The sequence below is a fragment of the Patella vulgata genome, chromosome 2 (assembly GCF_932274485.2).
Source record: "Patella vulgata chromosome 2, xgPatVulg1.2, whole genome shotgun sequence".
NCBI classification, from domain to species: Eukaryota; Metazoa; Mollusca; class Gastropoda; family Patellidae; genus Patella; species Patella vulgata.
This window is the reverse complement of record NC_065880.2, coordinates 16,917,502-16,940,622: the sequence shown is the minus strand read 5'-3', so window position 1 is coordinate 16,940,622 and position 23,121 is coordinate 16,917,502. Positions and strand designations below refer to the sequence as shown.

At 30.8% G+C, this 23,121-nt stretch overlaps 1 protein-coding gene across 1 annotated transcript in view; it reads right to left on the bottom strand.

Moving 5' to 3' along the window:
* The window catches only part of LOC126809566 (dynein axonemal heavy chain 3), a 40,767-nt gene that overhangs the window by 11,670 nt on the left and 5,976 nt on the right, over positions 1-23,121 (bottom strand). Inside the window, exons 13-55 of the mRNA XM_050534194.2 lie at positions 22,715-22,820; positions 22,306-22,484; positions 21,945-22,038; positions 21,679-21,769; positions 21,212-21,402; positions 20,668-20,899; positions 20,318-20,529; positions 19,799-19,890; positions 19,488-19,602; positions 19,095-19,265; positions 18,672-18,934; positions 18,170-18,371; positions 17,669-17,875; positions 17,252-17,366; positions 16,810-17,005; positions 16,388-16,496; positions 15,889-16,179; positions 15,597-15,688; positions 14,973-15,174; positions 14,390-14,542; positions 13,821-14,043; positions 13,135-13,265; positions 12,405-12,827; positions 11,939-12,100; positions 11,293-11,418; positions 10,914-11,071; positions 10,582-10,662; positions 9,850-10,033; positions 9,107-9,292; positions 8,185-8,411; positions 7,071-7,274; positions 6,494-6,621; positions 6,213-6,337; positions 5,758-5,943; positions 5,047-5,214; positions 4,476-4,609; positions 3,941-4,226; positions 3,654-3,821; positions 3,072-3,289; positions 2,738-2,945; positions 2,171-2,431; positions 1,288-1,489; positions 305-612 (exon numbers count right to left, since the gene is read on the bottom strand). Of these exons, the coding sequence (XP_050390151.2) occupies positions 305-612; positions 1,288-1,489; positions 2,171-2,431; positions 2,738-2,945; positions 3,072-3,289; positions 3,654-3,821; positions 3,941-4,226; positions 4,476-4,609; positions 5,047-5,214; positions 5,758-5,943; positions 6,213-6,337; positions 6,494-6,621; positions 7,071-7,274; positions 8,185-8,411; positions 9,107-9,292; positions 9,850-10,033; positions 10,582-10,662; positions 10,914-11,071; positions 11,293-11,418; positions 11,939-12,100; positions 12,405-12,827; positions 13,135-13,265; positions 13,821-14,043; positions 14,390-14,542; positions 14,973-15,174; positions 15,597-15,688; positions 15,889-16,179; positions 16,388-16,496; positions 16,810-17,005; positions 17,252-17,366; positions 17,669-17,875; positions 18,170-18,371; positions 18,672-18,934; positions 19,095-19,265; positions 19,488-19,602; positions 19,799-19,890; positions 20,318-20,529; positions 20,668-20,899; positions 21,212-21,402; positions 21,679-21,769; positions 21,945-22,038; positions 22,306-22,484; positions 22,715-22,820 (7,810 nt within the window). The remainder of the gene's footprint in view (positions 1-304; positions 613-1,287; positions 1,490-2,170; positions 2,432-2,737; positions 2,946-3,071; positions 3,290-3,653; positions 3,822-3,940; positions 4,227-4,475; positions 4,610-5,046; positions 5,215-5,757; positions 5,944-6,212; positions 6,338-6,493; positions 6,622-7,070; positions 7,275-8,184; positions 8,412-9,106; positions 9,293-9,849; positions 10,034-10,581; positions 10,663-10,913; positions 11,072-11,292; positions 11,419-11,938; positions 12,101-12,404; positions 12,828-13,134; positions 13,266-13,820; positions 14,044-14,389; positions 14,543-14,972; positions 15,175-15,596; positions 15,689-15,888; positions 16,180-16,387; positions 16,497-16,809; positions 17,006-17,251; positions 17,367-17,668; positions 17,876-18,169; positions 18,372-18,671; positions 18,935-19,094; positions 19,266-19,487; positions 19,603-19,798; positions 19,891-20,317; positions 20,530-20,667; positions 20,900-21,211; positions 21,403-21,678; positions 21,770-21,944; positions 22,039-22,305; positions 22,485-22,714; positions 22,821-23,121) is intronic.

Below are 23,121 nucleotides of genomic sequence, written 5' to 3'. Positions count from 1 at the left end.
TTAAACAGAGAATCCTTGTCAAAATCTCACTTAGTAAAAACACAGTAAGCTTATGGTACTAATTTTTGATAGACATGTAGGAAAACTGCAAAACTAAAAACAGACACAAAAAACATAACAGTTCAAGAAGTGTCATTGATAAATCCAAGACCCCTTGAAGTTAACATCAAAAGAACAGCATCACAGTCCCTTAGATAAGTACAGTGACAAGTGGTATCAGATGTTCCAAATTCAGTTCTATCAACACCCAAACTGGCAAGATTGTTTTTCTTGGTTTATATTACTAGAGTAACTTTTTTCTTACCTTGACTGAGATTTCTGGTAAATAATGAGGATTACGTAATCTTGTAGTTATGTATAGTTTAAAATCTTGTGAGTATTCAACAACACTATCTCCTAGTCGTATATATTCTACACCTTGTGCTTTAAATGTTTGTTTCTGTAAAATGGGTTCTAATATAGGATCCAGTTCTTCTCCTACATTCTCTAATAACACTGGTGAACCAAACTGTATAGCATTCTCCATTGTTCTCATATAGCTAGCATCAGATAATTTAACTATGCCTAGTTTATTCTCTTTCTCCATATTCTTCACCCATTTGTTTGCTTGACCTTTATAACAACAACAAAAAAAACACATTAAAGATATTTTTCCTTGAAAGTTGATAGCATAGATACATAACCACTGATTGAAATATATATTCAAACTATCAATTATACATTTGCTGCTAAAAATATTTCCACAGTATACTGTTCTGTGATCCACACTGAGAGCTGCAGTGGCTTAGTGAGTTAGACATAGACTCACTAACCAGGAGGTCCCTTTTTCGATCCTGGTGTTGGCCGAGAAAGTTAATCAGGATTTTCGAGCAGCATTGTACCACTTTGTTAGTGGTGCCTGAGGGCATGCTGAGGGACATCATATAATCGTTTGGATGGGACAAAAAAAACCAAGGTTCCGTGTACACATTGGTGTGCATATTGGAATACGATATAAAAGAGTAGGCCGTACTGCGACTGCCAGGGCAAATTTTCCCTCATAGCACAATGCACGGCGTATGCCCATCTTCATTAGTCGAGTCAGTGCAGAGCAGTAAGATAGTTAACCCCATTTTATTTCATGTGTCGTGATCTGCACCAATGCTGCATATTTGGTCCAAAAACTACGAGAATTTGCTCCTTTATCTAAAATTCAATGATCTGAATCTACTTAAGCTTATACTATTAATAATTTTAAATGAATGTACAGTTAATTTAAATTTGAAGAATATTGAAAATAGGTATTACCTTGTGGATCAATCATAAGTGGCCATCTTCTAGAGTTTGATACTATAATACCATTATCAACACTAAATGAATCAACAGGTAAACCAGCTATATTCCAGGCTCGTATTTTAACAGGTTCACCAAGTGTAGAATTTAAAGAGAAGGTCTGAGAACATGGTATCTCTTTCTCTTTACATAACAGATGCCATTTCTTAGTTATTTGCTGTTCAAAAATAATTACAAAATTAATAAATATTCAAAACAATAAACAAAATACAAAACTCTCAAGCTTATTGTTTAAGGTCTGTAATTTCATATGTAGAGATGAAATAACCTTATACGTGAAGACATCTATAAGTAAACAAGATACAGTGCAGTTCTTGTATGTATTCAAAACTTTTATCAATAATTATCATTGACAATATTCAGACTAAAAAGGAATTATTTTCCAAATTCATATAAATCTAGGACATATCATTTGAGTCAATCCTGTAAGTGAAATAACTTTCGATCTTGTGATTCCATACTATTGTCTGACACAGTTTATTATAAACTTTATAATGCATATTAACCATTCAGGACTTGCCACATGTATATATTGACTACACCAGTTCCTTGAAGAAATTTAGAGAAAAGTGATATATCAATACCGGTACATTCGTGGAAGACCAAAACTGTTGTTCCTTATACTGATTCAATCGGCCCAAGGTATATGGATAGTTTTCCATATTACAGGTCTATTTACTAACTCATGAGGGCACAACCGCTGTGCACGTGACAGGGCAGTTTAAGGTGGTAAAAGGAGTCAAGTTTCAGCCAGTATAAGTTTTAAACAACATTGCAAAAGCTTGGATGACTTCCCTACTACTCGAATTCTAATCTTAAGATTAATATAGGTAATAACCTGTCTAAAATCCACTGTAAAAGCACCAAGATAAGCTACTACACCAGCTGATAACAATACATCTCCTGTAGTATTAATATATTTCTCTCCCAATAATTTAGCTGCATCTGTCCATCTATCTTTCTCTCCTCCCAATCCACCGATCAGTTTCTCTGCACGATCTAACTTCTTAGAACACAGATCTATGTTATCTTCTAATTCTTTCTTCTTCTGTGTCATGGCCTCAAACTCATCATTTAGAGCTTGTAATTTATCAGTCACCTAACAAAAATAAATCAAGTAATAAAAAGTCTACTTCAGTTTTTAAATAAACGTAAACATTAACTTTAAAATAGATTGTAACAGACCAGTTACCAAAGACAAATGTAATAGTTTAATCCAGTTAAAAAGAAATGAAACTATAATAAGTAATTCTTTCATAAACTAATGAAATTGATCATTCAAATTTTTGTCAATGAGGTTTAGTCTTAGAGAAATTCATAGGGTTTGGTCTTTTTGAAAATCATATGGGTTTTTTGATATCTGTTTACCCAGGACGAAAAAATCCTAACAGATTATACTACTCACAGCTTGTAACTGACTCCTCTTTTCATTCAATTTCTCCATTTGTACTGACAGTTCACCTTCAGCTTCTGCTAATTTGGCTTTTTTAGGTGCAACAACTTTAGCTACATTGTCATAAATATCCATAGCTCTAACCCACCGACATAAACCTTCACAAGCTGTAGATGCATTCTTAATTAAGTTAGGCTCGAATTCTGGGTTAGAACAGTACCTGTAATTAAAATAGAATTTTTATCCACTGAAACAATTATAAATAAATAGTTTTGAGGTACAATTACTACCGTTTAGTTAAAACACAATCAGAATTATCTAGCCTTGTGAAATATTGTGTACTCACTTTTCTCTGATTCTTTTTATAATAGGTGGTGGAATGTTATCTTTATCATATGACTTGAGTCGATCCAAGAACTTCAAGTCTCCCAATAATTTCTGAGATGGTCCCCAGAAATCTTCAATCATTTTTCCGGATCCACCTGGATCTGGTTTCCGTTCTGATTTTATAGCCATCATTACACAGATAGACTCCATGACAAGTTTTACTGCAGCAGGTGGACTCTAAATAATACAAATATAAATTATAATCGTCAACTAACAATGAAATGTTTTTTTATTATGGGACTATTACATAATTTTTTTTTTCTGGAATTATAACATACATTTTTTATGTTCTGAACTGTGGATAAAAGATTATTTACATATTTTAAAATGTTATTGATACATATACCCTTGATTTAATATATAATATTTATTATATGTATATAACATATAATAATACCATAGATCAAACAGCTATCATAGAAACGATTTTTGAGGTTTATATCATGCTAACCGAAAATTTTTATGGAAGTCAGAGAAGAATATTCTATTAAATGTCATTTTTTTTTTGTGCACAGATTTTATGCAACAAGTCTATTATTACCTTCATAGATTTCACCATAGTAATATCTGATGGTTTTAATGTATTAAGAGCTGATATAGCTGCTTCTAAAGCTGGTATAGCTTCAGCTAAATCACCTTCACATTCATCTTTTATAGCTTGAGCTGCTGCTGCTGCTTCATTAGCAACAGCTTCATCTGCTGCTACAACCTACAAACATAAATATTCAAAACTTAACATTTTCTCAATTGAATTTTTATTTCCGTGTATCGGAGAGCCAGCAGTAATGTTACAGATATAAATCTCCCAGAAGAATAAAATATGTGTACCTCTTTCTTGGCTTCTACTTCTACTGTATCTTGTTCTATTTTTATCATCAGTTTTTCAGTATCAGCAGATGTCTGAATAAGTTCAGGTTGAAGATCAGTCAACTCTTGTTGCATGATGGATACCTGGGATGCAGCAAAATCTAATTTCTCTAAACCTGTTAAATATCTGTTCCTCATTAACATTATCTCATCTCTCTTTTTACCCAACAATTTCTTAAATGTCATAATTAATTCTAAATACGAGGTGGGTGTTACATAGTTGTGTCTTCTTAACATCTCCATATAACTGAAATACAAGATATTATCAATCTAATCTGATATTCATATAAATAAAAATAAACCCTAAAAGATATTTGAAATCCAGCACCATAGTGCAGTAATAATATTACTGGTAATAGGCACTTTATAATATAAATAAATCATTATTTTATTCCTACATTCATGAAATCAATTAAAAACAAAACAGGAAAGGTGTTTTCATGATTATCAACAACTTTTAAAATTACTTAAGCATGACTCATTTACAGTTGCTTACCTTTCAGATAGTTGACGAACACTTTCGTGAAAGAATCGCACCATTACTACCGTCTCTATTCTCACTTTATCATCTAATTCTACATCTTCTAGGAATTTATTAGCTACCATTTCTAAAGCATCTTCTGGCCAAGCCTTCATAAAATAAAACAAATTTAATTTAGTGATTTAATATCATCAATCTATGCTGCTCGCTATGCAATAAGCCTGTCGCCATTTTGTTGTTCATCAAAATTTAATTACAGGCCTGTCTTAAAGCTGACTAAATCTAAGCCAGGACATTATCTAGTGTTGGTATTTTTATTTTGTTTTCTTAATTAAATGTTAAATAATAAATCGGAGTATTAGAGGGAATTAAGCCGTAAGAAATATTATATTTCAGCGACAAATGCCAATGACACGTCGTTACTTTAATAAAAAAAAACTTATTTGCTGGTGTATCTTGGTGTAATTTCAAGTGGTGCAGTACAATTTGAAAGATCAAATAAATTTATATTACAATGGTGGGATCTGTAGGGATACAAACACAGAAATACGTACTGATATATTAAAATAATAAATACAGAACTAACCTGAAACCAATCTATAGTACAGCAGTTAATAAGGGAAGGAAACATTCTCAAACGATTTCTAAATGCATCACCAATAGGACTCATAGCTAAAACAATATGTAGATTCTGTTTGACTCGATCAATGAAATAATTATACATTGCTAGTGGCGTAGCTTCTATTTTCTTTCCCTGAAATAATATAAGTCAAAGTTTTTGTACAATGTTTGGTTATTGTTTCCAATCTCATTTTTCGTTTCAGAAATCTGAAGATGCAGAATTTATACTACCATAGAGAGAGAAAGAGAGAAATGGGGTTTAATGTCCACTCAACACACACTAGGTCATTTCAGGACTAACATAATATGGTTCAATTTTATTTCAATAATTTACTTGCGAGTAGGGGTCTTTAGTTATGGGAGGAAGCTGGAGAATCTGGAAAAACCACACAAGGTTAGACTGGCAACCCTACTGGTTTCACATACAAACCGGCAATGAAACCACAGTTTGACTAATGACAAACTATTCGGTCAGCCAAGCCCCCTTATACTACCAGATAGATGGAATTCTTTTTGTTAGGAGATATCAAATAGACAGGAAACAAAATAAAATATGAAATGTTTCACTTTTCAATTTTTAGATATAATGAAGCATTTGTGAGGTGGAAGGAGCCTCAAATTTCCACTTATTAAAATTTTTTTAATCACATCAAAATCTTATATCTGTTTTACTCACCTCATTTCTAGCCACTGTTTGCATCTTTTCTATGATTTCTGCCTTTTCATCAGATGGGAATATATTAGGTACATCACCAGTATTTAATATCATACTAATATCTTCCATAAATGATTCATTTTTAATTTGATTATCAGAGAACAAAAATACTGTTGGTTTTCCTTCAGTTCCGGCTTTACATAACAACTGGAAAATAAAATGGTAAACATTAAATTTGCAAACATTAAGTCTGGAGTAAAATTAGATGGTTCAATTTATCAATCTAGTAATTCAAATTTTATTAATGGCATTCAGACTATCAGTGTAAACCAGTGTAAACCACAGACTATCCAAATATTACAACTAATTAGAGTAAATATTATTCAACCATTAAAAAAAAAAAAGTTTTAATTCTAGCTCTATTATTAGTGATTTTCTTCAAAAGTTAGACATATTAATACTGATATTTGACTAACCTTTTTAAGATCCTCTCTCCAGTCATTAGTAGAATAATTTTTAGTAATTTCAATCTGGAACAAATCATAGTCTGCCATGAATGATGCCAGCTTAGCAGCACTCTGTCTTCCACTACCACCAATACCTAAAAAAAAATTTGTATAGAAATTTGATGAAAAGACTTTAATACGATGCTTATTTTGTCAAATCAATACTTGTTTTATCATTTCAATTATTGGATAAAAAGTAAGACATAACACGATATATAAGCTTCAGTAGAAAATTGAATAAATGTAATTACCAACAAGCAGGGCGTGTCCATTATCTTGCTTCAAAACTCGACTAACTCGAGATATATGTTCAATGGCAAACTTGAACATAACCAGGTGCATAGGTGCTTTACTCATAGTATTATATTCATCCAAATAACTAGAAATAAATATATAGTGAACACATATATACCATGCTCCTAGTGGCATTACTGGCAGCAAACAGCCTGTAACTAATTAATAATCGTGCATAATAGAAGAGTTCTATCTTGTGTAAAAAAAAAAAAGAACCATTTAAATACTGTTTACTTTAGTTTTACAATCTCAGTATATTACTGGTCAATGAAAAAACCAATGATAATTTGTTATAAAAAGATAGTAATTTGTGTTGATGTTTTGCAGAAAAAGATGAACTAACATACGAAAGAATGAAAGAGAGCAGAATCAGAAGATGCATTCAAATACAAGTGAAATCTAAATTTGAATATTCTCCGAATACGATATTCAGAAGTAATCAAATATCAAACTGCTATAATTACTATTATTAGTGAAATGAACATTATTATAGCCAATAGAGCAGGTGAAACTAGGTCGTGTTAATTTACTTACTGTTCCATAGATGACGTCAGCTCCTTCAAGTCTGTTATTTCATCATAGATTTTAGACTCGGGATTGATATAATCACCAAAAAATAAACTTCTTACATCATCATCTACAACATGACCACTTTTAGAAAGGTGACCGAGTACTTTATCTATGCTTAACTTAAAATGAGTCTGACACATCTCTTTTACCATGTTAAAAAATGTTAATCTGAAAAGAAGACAAATTTTTATTTTACAGATTTCTGTACTAATGAAGGGAATTTCTTAGTTAACAAGTACCAGCCATATTGGTATTGTGACTTCATATCAAAAATCATAGTCTGTCAGTTGATGTGCTATTGTCCAAGGAACAAACGTGCCAAGTGTCATGTTAATTGTACATTAAATTTTATCGCCCTCAAGAACAAGATGTGTATCAGTTGGGGCCCGGTTCTTGGTCCAAAAATCTCACTGGTGTACGTGAAACGAGAAAATTATTTGCTTATATTATGAGTAATACAGCTGGACCTATAATTTTCTTGATACATTTGAAGCACACTATGGTGGAGTAACAACAGGTTTATAAAGAAAGAGAAAGTGAGAAGTAACATGGAAAGCAACCCATTGTCATTTGAAAGATTTGGAATCCCTTGCAAAGTACAAATTGGAAAATTTGGATCCCCTTTCAGTATTTTAATTTACACAGATATGATAAATTGAAAATTTTGCATCTTTCGGCACCCTCTACAGATCAGATAAACAAGCCAGTGCCACCTACATAAGAGTTGATTAAAATCTTTTGATCAGCCCCATTTTAAACCGATTGTAATCAAACCAGGCATTTTTTAATTAAATATCAAATAATCAATTATACTTAGCATGGATTGGATATTTACCGCAAAATGCTTTTACACTAATTATAATAATCTTTGAACAAACATTTGGTACAATGTGTTCTTAGAAAGCATAGATGTAAGGTTTAATGGTCAGCATAAGAATTAGACCATGGGAAGGACCAAACCTCAATGGGACATTACTGAAGCCCTTCTGTACAATATATCAAATCCTTGCAATCAGTGGATCCAAAGTATAACATTTAAGACTGAATATGAGAAGATTTAAATCCAACCTATTCTTACCTATCATCATCATCAATAAGACGATCATAAAAGACTCTGTATACTTCATGTACCCATAATCTCATCAATTTCTCTGATTCTTGCATGTTACTAGCAGGTAATAGTAATACACCTCGAACAACACGAGAGAAATCACGAAGATTAAATACATAATGACTTTTACTGGGAGTTGGTAAAAACTTCTCTACAGCTTCTTTATATACAGCCATGGTAGCTTGAACCAGTAACTGTAATAAACAAAATAAGCTTTAAAAATTGTTTTGGGATATTGCAAGAATTTGTACAATAATAATAATCTATAATTCTATATAACACTAAGGACGGCTTGAAAGGTTAATATATGCAATCAATTAGAGAGGTAGAATAAAGGGAGTAAATCCTTCAAATAATCTTGTTCTCTATCAGGTTGTTTTGTGCCCCTTTTTGGGTCATAAATATCTTTCCTGATTGATTTAAACAGATACTATTTGGAGAATGAAAATACAACATGAAACAAATAAAAGAACATAAATGAACAAAAATTCAAAGATAAATAATGAAACTTTTGAAAAATTAAATTGGTAGAATATAACACAATGAAAGCATGCTAAACGGAAAACAACATTTGAGTGAAACTTACATCAGCATCTTTCTAGAAGAGAAAACAATACGACAAAGGAGGAGATAAGCAAAGATGTATGTTACATTATTAAAAGTAAAGTTAATCAAACGAAGAAGAAAAACAAAATGGTTAGGTTTGTTTAGACTAGAGTATATAAAAGGATGGTTATTATAATATACAAAAGGTTATTACACAAAAGGATGTTGTTATAATATACAAAAGGTTATTACACAAAAGGATGGTTGCTATAATATACAAAAGGATGGTTATTATAATTTATAATAGGTTAGTCATTATACAGATTAGCAAAAAAGATCTCACCTTTCCATTTCTACCAAAAGCCGGATCAAAACCTTTAGAGAAATGCCAGTCTGTTATAGTAGCAAATATCCTAGTCATGGTTGTATCATCGAACTCATCAATAGACATAATATTTAAATGTCTAGTAAATCTATTAGTAATATCATTTCTACCTCCACCTGGTGGACCCATAGCTGATACGAATAACTGAAATTACCATATAAAGCTTATTACTTAACAAGATAATCTAAATTAAAAAAAATATATATTAAATTATTTGAATATAAACACAAACTCGCAACTAACAGGTTATTTTTATGGAAGATTTGACCCAATGTCTTTCTGTCAATGAATCAATTTATAACATTTCAAATTATTATTATTTTTAAACTGGGGTTTAATGGCCATTCAATATTAATTAGGTCATTTTATAATTTCAATAACTGGCTTAGGCACATGGTTCTTTAGCAGTGGGAGGAAATGATCGAGACACCTGAAGAAAATCCATTAGGTAAAAGAGAAGACACCTTTCCTTACCATAAACATGACTTATAGATAACAGACCTTCTGATCTGCAGAACAATATACCATCACATTTATCAATTCGTAATATAGATAACAGACCTTCTGATCTGCAGAACAATATACCATCACATTTATCAATTCGTAATATTTTTACTGATTCTTAAAACTTTCAAACATTGCTAACCTACATATCTAATGTCATTAAAAACTGTAGTGGTAATCAATCAAACAGTACTTACAACATCAGTTAAAAACACTTTTGATGTATCTTTTTTATCGTACCAATGTCCATGATCAATCCACTGTCGTAATAATTCTATAGGAGGTTGTGCTCCATATTTCTCCTTAGCTGGCATGTTGAGATCATCAACAAATACAACAGATCTTTTACCCATAGGTGGCCCATACACACCCTTTCTTCTCCTACATAAATATAATCATATAATCAGGAGCAGTCTAATATATATTTTAGTAAATAAAACTATTAAAACTGGGTAATTCTCTCTGACTCTTAGAAAACTTAAGCCTTGTCTTGTACAACTATCTGTACTGAAGCTCTGTGATACTTTTCAAAGAATATAAACTTTTACTTTCCATGTGTGGTTAGTGATAAAGATCTCCAAAAGTCTCCAAATTCCATGCTATATATGAGTGCCTGGAAAACCACATCTATATCCTTATCCAAGTTATAGTTTCAAGTGTTAGACGAAATTATCAAGTCACTCAAAAATTTCGTTATGTATAACCTAACCTTGCTACCGAGTGGCACAACAAAATTCAGACAGGGTGATTTGACTACTTCTTTACATTTTGCCTTTTGATTCGCATACTTAAATCTATTTTTATCAGCAGATACCCTGTTATTCTTGACACAATTACAAAATGAATAACCTGCTTAAAATAAAGTTTTTCCAGGCACGTAAAATAAATGATTTTCATAATTTTCTAATGAAAGAGTATAATATAATTACCTGTCTAGTTTTGACATGACTATATCTTGTGTTTGATTGGCTGAAGTACGGGCAGAGAAGTTGATACAGTTTGGCACATACCTACAATAATGATAATCTGTTTAAAATTCCACGATAAAGTAATAAATTGAAATACATATTTTGATTATTGCATACCCATTTTTATAGTTTAAGATAAAACATTAATTAGAAGCATTTAAAAAAAGATCTTCAAGACTCAAGGTGATAATTTTAAAAATCAAATCAATGTTTAATAAATTTTTTTTAATGATATTTCTTTTTTTTGATGAAAGCAGAAAGAACAAATACAAGCTATAGACAAAGTAACTTACATGTCTTTAGGTAAACTCATCAGGTAGCTGTTTGTAATAGCAGATTTACCAGTACCAGTAGGACCAACAAACAGTGTGGATACTTCATGTGATAAATAGGTCTGTAGAAAATAACTCTGTCTAGATGTTTCCATAGTAGGTATAATTAAATCACTAACCTAAAAAAATATATCATAATAATATATACTTCTTAATCAAAGTAGGTACTACAACAATGGTGGCTCTCACGTAAGTGGCAGACCATACTTATTTTGTTTTCAGACATCTGCTCATACGTCAAAGGGGAGCTTGAACCAAAATTTAAATGAGAAATCTAATTACCCAAATTTTATTGGTAACTCGTGGAATGTAGATAAATAAAATTTAATGGAAATCTTACTTTAGCAGTAGGTGGTATAGTTAGTAAACTTTTATCTATAGTATCCATCCAATCTATCCAATGTCCACTGGATTTCTTCTCAAAGCAATAATCGTAAATACTGCCCTTTTCTGGGATAGAGTTACTCTGAAAACATTAAAAAAATACATGTATATTAAAAAAAAAGATATGTGATGGGCCAAAAAAAAAAATGTTCTTTCTTTCATCCAGACTAATATTATTAAATATCATAAAGTTTAGTTATTTTTTTTATCATATTACAGTGAATAAATCACAATAACCCATATGAATTTCAAGCATGATATATTATATCATACAGTTTTATATTAAACATATCATATTTTACAGATGAAATTTAAAGATACATTATGGGAGATAAGATAAAGAGATGGCAGTTCTCGCTATAATAGTTAAAAACTAGATAGTGTAAAGGTAATTTGCTTGAAATTTCAGTCAAATTGATCCACTATGAGCCGAGAACGAAGCGGGTGAAATTTTCACATAGTCTCGGTCATCATTACTAAAATCATTAATATAAACAGCATAGTCTCGATTATCCACTGTTTTGATTTAATTATCAATGGCCGTTATGGATGTTTATAAAATATCTTACAGTTGAATTACAAATATTTATGTTATAATTTACCTTTGTAAGTTTGATACTTTTAGGTTTAGGATTATCTTGATCAGTTCCACCAATCAAGTTTCTAAAAAACACATCAAATTTCTTTCGTCCTTCACCTGTTATAGTTCCTCCTATTGTCCAGATTAACGAAAATATAAATAATCCTTGTAACCACAGAAATATCTGTAAAAAATATAAAAAATAAATGTATATTTGATTAACAATAGTTTGAAAAAGCTTTGGACACTGTCAAAATGAAAACTGGGGATACTCAGTTGAATGTTTTGGGTGTCAAAATTGGTGGTAAAATTGAGTTCTCTCACATTATTTTCAGTCCAAATATGCGAGATGAGAGTGGTTACAGTTGTGACGATTGGTGGAGATTTAGTTTTATTAAGTTATCCCATGCTTATCTTAAATTCACTGTTTATGGTATTGAGAGAATTCAGTTTGAGAATATTAAATTAAGTAGGACCAACATATTTACCTGTTGATTTGTAAGTTGTTCCTGTTTTGATTCCACACCTTCCTCTTCTTCTGCTTGATGATTAATGGCGGCTATAATTTCATCCATTAAACATGTATACAGACGCATGTGTGATTGGACTAAATGCATCTCAGACGTATTGATAAATGTTTTACAGTTCTTCTTTATAAAGTCTAAACATGGCTGAATCAACCAACCAAAAAGATCAGTAACCAACTCAACTTGTTCCTCATTAAGATTTTTGGGTAGAACATACTTCATGTAGGAATCTTTGAGTGGCTGCCAACCCATTTGATGGGGTTCAAGATAAATCATACCACATCTACTGACGGTAGCAGGGGAAGCTTGCTCTAAATCTGCTGGTTCAAATATCAGATTCATTGTGTTACTCATCTGTATAATTTCTCCACTCATTAAACATAACTAAGAAAAAAATTTTTTCAAATTATTCTATAAAATGAAATAAAATTTGGGTGTATTTATAGATTTTAATATAGTTTGGCTATAGTGTCCTTTAATATGCAGATTTCTGGTTTAATAATTTAGTTTGGCTGCTAAGAAAATCAATTGCTACACCAATCTTTCTGGCTGCTTCAGAATAAAGCTTGGACTAAATATTCAGAATGTTGATTATAGCTTTTAATCTTATGTATACTTTAATTGCTCCCTAAAAAGTTAAAACTGTTATCCCAGTGTTAATTGGTTTATTATAAATTAGCTAATCTTTTACCTTTTTATTATCATCAAGTACTGTGTTCATGTTTTCAATCCACACAGCATCAACAGGTCCATCAAATAAAATCCATTTACGATCTTCATTGGGGTTACTGGCATATTCACGGAAAGTATTGGCTAAAACACCTGGTATAATAAAACACACAACATGAGGATGAGAAACAATCCCAAATTACCGGTATCCATTTAAGTTTTTTATACTTTCACACAATTCAATTTATTCTTAAAAATAGGAACAGTCTATTTCTTATGAACATGTCTATTCATTGGTTATGACCTAAAATCTGTCTTAGGATTCTAAAACTCAACCAGTAGCAGACAAGTGGCCTAAAATATTGATTATACAATTTTATTGAACATTTGAAAGTTAATGTCACAGACTATAAGCTTATAGATGAAATCAGAGTCTTTATAGATGAAATCATAAACTTCTTATAGATGAAATCATAGACTTTTTATAGATGAAATCAGACTTTATAGACGAAATCATAGACTTCTTATAGATGAAATCAAAGTCTTTATAGATGAAATCATAGACTTCTTATAGATGAAATCATAGACTTCTTATAGATGAAATCATAGACTTCTTATAGATGAAGTCATAGATTTTATAGATGAAGTCATAGATTTTATAGATGAAATCATAGAATTATTATAGATTTGTATTAAAAGTTTTCTTACCATCAGACCATTCATGTGATACAGGATCAAAACAACCATACAGTTGTCCCATAGTTATAGCTTTTGGGTTAATAATTCTATATTGTACTCTATTCTCGTTGAAAAGACCAGCCACACACAGATCACCTAGTGTATCAGCTAGAGCCTGGTAAGCTTGTGTCTTTCCACCAAGCGGCTCACCAACAATCATAAGACCGTGGCGAACCAATATCATCTCATAAATCTGTAGAAATAAATATAAACATAGATGTTAGGTTCCACATTACATCATCCAGAAAATGCTGTCCCATATTGCATTCACAAGATTTCATCAGTTTTAAAGTAAAGATATTCCTGTGATATTGGAACAAATAAAATAAATCAGAATTTCGACAGATCTTGCTCATGATGTTAAATAAATCCACATTAAATGTGCATGCATACAATTATTTTTTATAAAGCAAAGTTATAAGGCAGAGTAAACATAAAACATTGAAATGATGTATCAGGGCTCTTAATCCATTCAGAATAGAACAGAATTAATGGAGATGTCATAGAAAGTAGTTGTAACATATTGGACTTCTACTAACCTGGATGATTTTATCAATAAACCATGGAACAGTCTGTAGTTGTCTCTTCAATATATTTTCTTTAAGAGATTCCATGAAGACTCCATAATCAGGTTTAGGTAATTCAACACCAGGGAATAAATCAGATATAATACCCTCAAAAAGAGGTACATCCTAAAAAAATAGATTAAATTACAGCACATCAGTCAGACGACTTATAATAAATTACAGGAAATATGTATTGTTCATATTGGAGGGTGAGAGAATTGGGATTTAAAATATGGTGCAATTTTATTTCAATAATTCGCTTACATGTAGGGGTCTTTAGCAGTCGAAAAAAAATGGAGGACATGGAAAAACCCACATAGTTAGGCAGGCAAGACTATTCCCTGTCACATACAAGCTTGTGGTCAAAATCACCCAACTTGACTCAATGACAGATCTTCCGATTTAAAACGCACAGGTTAGACAATTTGGCGACTCCAACCCCCGGTTTGTATTGGATTGTGTGTAAAATTTAAGACATATCTGTCAATCCATTACTGAGATACAGAATAGTAACTGGTTGATTATTTTGAATACGTTGTAACTTTCTAATTCTTACCTGTGCCAAAAATTTCGGTAAATTGACATCACTGATGGCTTTGAGTAATAAGACAGCTTCGTCCTGTTCGGGATATTTGAGTTTTAAATTACCAGCTGCAGTAAGTACAGATTTCACAGCTCTCATACCATAATCATAATGATGTTGTGATGATAATAACTCAGAACATAATTTATATGTGGCTACAATCTTGTTAGATAAACTAGAATAGATAAATAATGAGGCTTATTTCAACTGTGAGGTAATATATTATTCAATAGTAATTGAAGAAGGACTGCACAACATACAAATAAAACTGGTAAGACAAACCTGCGAACAAGACTTAAACCACACAAGACATTGCTACCAATAAACAAAAATTATCAAATGAATTCTGCAGTAGACAAGAGGTTTATGTTATGCAACAGGCAGAGTATGCAAAGAGTCTTGTTTAAGACTACTTTCAATTTCTGATTCATATGTTATGGAATTTTTTACTTTCTATGAATAAGAATTTAAACACTTTGAGTTGGAAGACAAGACATCTGCCTTATTTCACTTGACACACTAGAAGACATAACAAAGTTACAATGATGAAATCATCAAAAGGTATAAAAATGGGCCTATACTATAAATAAGATATACCTTCTGGCATCAACAAATCCCATAGAATAGAGAACAATTTCACCAATCAAACCATAATCTGGCACCATCATAGCTACTGTACGGAACAATACCTACAAATATCATAATGTAACATATTAACAAAATACTGGGTTTTATAAAATAAAATATATAAAACTTCAACTGGTTACAGTGGGAACTAAATCCTTCTCTACACCAAAAGTCAAATTAAATTGTTATTCAAACAACAAGTTAGATAATTACACTTCAGGATATAACCTGAGATTTTGATGAATATCTGTTAAAACAATACCTTTAAGTTATCAGGTAGTTCCTGTCGTCCAGCATAACCAGGATTCATAGTAATAAACATAGTACACGTAGGATTTAACGATAGTTCTGTTCCTTCAAATATAAATCTCTTCATTTTATTGGCTATAGCTTGTTGTATAGTGTGAATTTGTTGAGCAACTACAGATAATACTTCTAGTTCTATTCTGTTGAACTCATCAAAACAAGCCCAGGCACCAGCTTGTGCTAAACCTTTAAAGAATTTACCCATGGCCTTAAAATCCAGACCATCTGAACAGTTGAATACAACACACTGAAAGAAAACAGAAATGACACAACTTCACTTATATTTAAAATGTCTTTCTTTCTCACATTTCAGGCACTGAAAATTTGGGGGCATATAATCAAAGAATTACCCCTGGGCATCACTTCACAGATTTCATTTCTATTCTTCATTATAAAAACTTATTCTATATTTTAGAAATATCTTATTCTCATTTATAACCTGTTGGTTGACTTACCTGTTTTGCCACTGCCTTGGCTAAATCTTTACATGTTTCTGTTTTACCAGTTCCAGCAGGACCTTCTGGTGCACCACCAAGATTCAGTTTTAAAGCTCCCATCAACGTTCTACAAATTGTAAATACAAAATTAGAAACAATTTAACATAATTTATTTCAAAAATGTTTTCTCAGTACTGGTATATATAAATTGTATGCAGTCTGAAATTGGCTTTGGGATATAATAAAATATTATCTTAGATATATACGGTTCAGAATCTTTCTCAAAGTCTAATTTTAGCTTTCTTTTGAGACTATATTTTCAGATCTAGATGTTTTAACTGTTAGACAAGTTAAATGTCTGGCTGGTATAATATTAAAGAGTGAGTACTGGATCAGATTTATCAACGTATGATATTTTATAAGATGAATAAAGTATTTACCTATAACATCTATCAGTAAGTGGTGTAATAACAAGACGTGGAGTATTTCCTAAATATTCATAACCATAATTTATATCTGTTGTTATCATTCTAACAATAACATCATCTTCCCAATAATATCGTAACTGTGCTAGCCAATCAAAATCATTAGGACTTCGTAAATTGTTCTTAGCCATAGAAGCAACAACATCTCGAGCTGAAAGTAAGTAATGAGTAAATGATCAACATGATCAGTAGTGATTCCACCACCTGGATTTTCTATAGGGACTGTCATTGTAAGAATGAAAAGTGAAGATTGTTAAAGAATTTGATAAATAAAGATTGTATTGTATAATGAAAAAAGTTGGTATTCATCAAGTGGTTTATGTTGCTATTTAGAAATAATTTCAGTAAATGGAGGATTTTTCTCTTTAAATATATATATAGCTGTATAAATTCTTACCGTGTACATCTATAACAGTAAGAGCACCAAGAGATGTTCTAGCTCCACCCTCTAATTTACCCCGTACAAGTTCTACAATTTCTTCAATCTGACGATTGCTCTTCTCTAAATAATCCTAAAAGGAAAACAACAATTAATATAGATCATTAGAATAAAGAACCGATTTCATCTTTACAATCAAAATTATTAAGCCATATCAATTCGAATTTTAAAATATTGCTTCTAATTTCTTGAAAACAATTTTTTTTTTAAAACAACTGATACTTCAATAGTTTGCTGTTCTTCTCAAAGCTCTTAGCTGCATATTTTCCCCTTTTTTTTATTCTTCACATGGCTTTGTCTAATCATGACATGAGGAAATTTCAGAATGGAAAAAAAAAAAATAAAAAAAAATAATGAAACTAGATAATTTCTTACTTTCATTCCATTTGGTTCTTTCATTGCTTCTGTTACTTCTGCTGTCCAATAAATAGTACTAACAGCTAATGTGACCTGACCAGGCCATTCTATAACCCACCGTCTACGAGGTGATTCTTTATATGCTTTCATAGATTCTATAATAACTTTTCTAATACTACTTATCATAACATCTTCTACTTGTAATAACCATTTCTCTACCATACCCTGTTAATATTATAATAATACAACATTATTAACATACGTCTTATTAAACCTTAAAATAAGGTTTGGAAATTATTTTAAAAGTGATTTTAATATTTGGATCCTCAAATTAAAAAGGGTTTTGTAGGAGTGTGTATATTCTGGCTTCTAGTTGTACATGACAATATAACACTGAAGATTGCGGGACCAGTAAATATATCAAATGTATAAAGACATATACTTGTTCCAAAAAATATAAATTCTAAAATATACCATTTTGATATAATTATGATTGATACAAGTATTTAGTTCACATACCTTAGCTTTAGCTGGGTAAATCTTAGTACTGAATGGTACAGTTTCATTTTCTGATGATACCATGCCGACAATTTCTTGTTGTTCTGTAAACTCTAGTTTATACATTCCTTCAAAACATTTCTTCAGATGAGGTTGTACACGCGTAGGATCTTTAGTTTCAGATAATATTTCTAACAACTCATCATTAGACAAGAAGAAAAATCTGCAAAATTAAAAACACAAAACATTAACTCAGAAATCTATAACAGACGTCAACACAAGAATCCACACATTGAGTAAAGTGGCAGGGTTTCGATCCTACACTTGTACATGACAACGAATAGAGTCACCTGCCTAACCTCATGGGTTTTTTTCTGGGTCTTCTAATTTCCCCCCACACTGGTAATTAAAGACCCCAACACTTTTAATAGTAAAATTGAATTCCTATACAAGTTATGTTAACTTTAAATAATGGAATAATCAACTGTACTATAGACAGTAAAAAGATCTGAATTTAGCCTACCTGGGGAAATACAGTCGTTTCTTTTCTAAGTAGGCATTCAATCCTTTCTGAATCTCTTCCAGTAAAACATTAGCTTCTCTCAATCTTCCTAACATATTAGCTTGTGCTGTAGCAGCTAGACAGTGTGTATCTTTAATAGACTCAGTCATTATATCTCTCCAATAACTATCCACAATTCCAAACTTACGCCCTTCTTCTGGCATCTGAGCCATAATATCTTCTGAACTAAAGATAGGTTCTAAATATAACCATGTAGCTTGACACTGAAATAAAACATAGATAAAATTTTATTACATATTTTATTAAACAACTATTGGAAGTTTAACTTCTATTTCTGTTTCTATTTCAACAGTGTAACGTGATCACTAGGTAATTAATAATAAGATCTCATATTTTCACAGTTTATTATTTGTTTGTTTTTACCTTAAGCCATTCATCTATAATATCTTGCATCAATACCAGTTTTTCTTCCCATTCCTTCATTTCAACTTCAAATGGTTTTATAAATGGTGAACCTCTCATAGTCTGAGCTTTCACAATATGGTCATCTAGTAGTAGCTGTATTTCATCAACAGATGACAAAATACTAACTCCCTAATAAAATAAATCTTAATTAAAATAGCACCTATTTCAAGAAAAACTCACCAAGGGAAAAAAAATTGTATGAATGATTTTAATTTAAAATGCATAATATTTATAAAAAAAATTTTTGAAACACTTTATCACTAAATCAACTAGAGAGCCTTAGAAGTGTTTTTTTTTTTCTTTAAATAAAACCATTATGGCATATATACCCGTTAATATATCTTAACTTACTGTATCTCTGTATGGAAGCATTTCAAAAATTAAATCCTTCCATTCAAACTTCATCTTTTCCAAAGCCTTTTCTAGAGAATATTCCTTGGCTGCAGCAGCACCGATTTCCTCTAGTCTAAAAACAGATATGATTTAAATATATTATATGCACTGCACTTTTTCATCTTATTCTGATACCATCAGAAAAAAATTATTTAACTAAAATATAACTAAATCTAAATTAAATTTTTAAGAATGACCTAAACAACCCCTTTAAAAATTGAAATTTTATGTAAAAACAGTATTTCTAGAAGAAGAATCTGGATACTTACTTGGCAAGATGTTTGTGAAGACCATATTCTAACATCTTAGACAGTGAAATATCACCTTCAGGTTTTATATTAAAACCAACTGTATCACTCATCTGAATAATTTAATAATTATATTAAAGTAAAAGTCAAGTTGTAGCAGATTTTATATTTTATCTGGACTTAAAATAGTTTGAAAATGAGCAGAAAAGTACAAATAGTTGCAATTTTAATTAAAGTATCATACTGTAGAACTATCAGACAATGTTTATGAATGGGCAATTTGATCAAAATACAGACTTAAATTCTATTTTGTCATTTTTTTATCAATGGTCTCAACTCCATACAGATCTGACCGGTTTGTAATGGAGGTCATATTACACGAAAGATGTAAAAAAAATTATAATTAACTTTTGTTTTGCTATGTTCTTAAAGTTCCAGTTCGATTATATGGATTCTTTAAACAACTTCTCTATTCTAAGTTTTATGTATAGTGAAATACTGTTTTATAACTGCTTTGTTGAAAACTTTATATCAACTTACCATATCCCAATGACGATCTCTAATACCAGGATTACAAATAGTCTGTAAGATGGGCATATGTTGTTTAAATTTATCGATCTTTCCTTTAACACTATCAGCTATACGTCTAGGACCAGCTTGATCACTAAATGTTTTAGTTAATTTATACATACTTCTCCACATATCAACAACTTCAGTTTCTATATCTTCAGCATTTAATTCCTGGAATGCTCCTAGTAAAAATCAAGAAAAAAAATACATTATCAATAATATTTACCTTCAATTCTCATCTTTTGTCAAAAATATCCTTACTAACTGGTTATCTTTTTATTAAAAACATTTTTTGTCAAAAATTAAGAATCCGTCCTTACCATTCATCCAGTTTTCATGTTTTTGGTGGAAAGTGTATGCTGTATTCCACAACTTTTCATATGGTTCTTTCATTGTAAACATTAACTGTAGATCAGGGAAAGAACTTTGTTCCCATTCTAACAGACGTTCTTCTTCATTAACAGCATCTAATTCTTCTCTAGCTGTTTCTAGACTTTCGTGTAATTGTTTTAAATTCTCACAATTATTCTTCATTTCATCTACACTCATTATCTGAAATATATTTCATTAAATTAGACTTATAGTAAAATTCAAACTTTTGTTTATTTGGTAAAAGCAAAGTATGAGCAGCAGTGTAAATCTACATTTCTTTACTAAAGCCCCAGAGGAAATTTATTAGTCACATTCATGTTTTGCTCCAAATTTGTTGCGCTACATAAATTTTACCTTGCAATATACTACCCCTATCCAGCTACAGCCAGGTACTATGTAGTGACTAATCGAAAGGCACAATTAAGGCAATGGGGTTTTTAACTTTTTCTTGTCAGTTTATAAATTAGATAATTCCACATACTATAATCTTACCTCTTTCTTTTTATATGATTCCACTTTAGTCATATATTCTGCCAGACGATTTTCAAAGGCAGAAACTTTTCTTCTTAGTTCCTCTTCAATGTGCTCTCGCTTGTTAATAATTCTTGATTGATTCAACTCAAATACAGTACGAATATGTTCCGGCCAATGGAATACAGTACTGTTGAGTTTAATATCTTCAACTATAGGGGGAAAAGTCAGATATAAAAAATAAAACAGAGCACAAAATAACATTTACAAAATTTGTCCAAGGATATTCATATTAGAAGAAGGTTAAAATAAAAAAGTTACATACAGAAGGTATAAACCATAATTACTGATAAGACTAGCATTTTTCTTTTTTTACATGTATGTGTTTTCTGTGTAATATATTAGATGGATGTATGTCTAAACGCATGTTTATGCATGCTGTCCTTAATGGACGGCTTGATACAATGAACATCTTATTGTATACTTACAGGGGAATATCGCATAGTCTAACAGAAACATTAATCTATTGGCTGCTTCATCTATTTCATCTTTTAATTTATGAACTGTGACATCCATAGACTGAAATAGTTTTAATACATTGTAAGCAATTACTTTTTGATTTTAGAAAATCTCACATAAAAAAACAGTTTGTTATCTGTCTAGTCTTCATTTAATAGTCATAATGGACTTCAACAATAAGCCTTAATCATATTCTTTTTCTCGATTTAACATTCTTGAGATCAATTGTACGTACCGTTTTTAGAAATTCCTGGGTTTCGACAATTTCTTGAGTTGTATCAGGCATCTCACTGACTTTATCCGTCATTTCATCATAGAGTTTACATATTCTATAACAAATATAATACAATTTTACAGGTTTATATTGATATTTAAAGTAACTAGTTAATAAAAGTAATATTTTATCCAACAATAGTATATATAACAGTATCAAATTATCTATGTAATAATTTTCAATTAGGATCATCTAAATTTTTAAAAGAAATTTGCCAAAATATTTGTCATGTTTTGTAGTCCCTTATTGCAATATAAATTTAAGTTTAAAATCTAAATACTGTTTTGTTCAGAGTTTTAAAAATTAAAAATTCTTTACATACCCTCGGTTTAAATCACGATTTTCATCCACCTCAAATGTGATTAGTCTTTCTCTCAGTTTTTGAGCTCTCAAACATAATTCTTGATTTAATTGTACACAGTCCAAACAAAACATACTCAAAGGCACAGTAATTCTTAAACTTGCTATTTCATCTTTCAGATCTTGTAAACTGTTGATTTTCTATATGAATAGGAAGGATAATTAAGTAGGGTTTCATACACAGCTTCAGTTCAGTAATCATGCAATGCACATCTACAATTGTCTTTCATAGTGAAAAGGCAACAACATATTTTGGTAATTAAGACAAAGTTGAAAAGGTTGACAATAAAAAAAAATTAAATAAAATCTATTTCATAATGTATTTTTATCTATCTGTGATAAACTATCATAAATATATAAATATTATGTACCTGTTTAAAAGCTTGTATAGAATGTCTTTCTTTAAGGAAACTAGTGACATCTTGATCAGCTTTATTATTCAGTAGATCAGAATATTTCTTGTAGGTGTTCAAATACCTATTAAAAACCATGACAACAGTCAAGTTTATATAGATTTCAACTACACATAGAAATGAAATGTTATAATTTTAAAAGTTGTGATAATTTGTGTTTGACAAAATTAAAGTCTGTGACAGGTGCCTTATGTCCAGACTTGCCAACAAATCCAGGCTGCAAAATCTCGACCTACTATGGTTAGTGAGCCAGCACCATACTCCCTGTGTTTTAAATGAAATGAGACACAAACCAGGTCATTTCGGGACTAACACAAGGTTCAATTTTATTTAAATAATTTGCTTGCGCGTACTGGTTTTCAGCA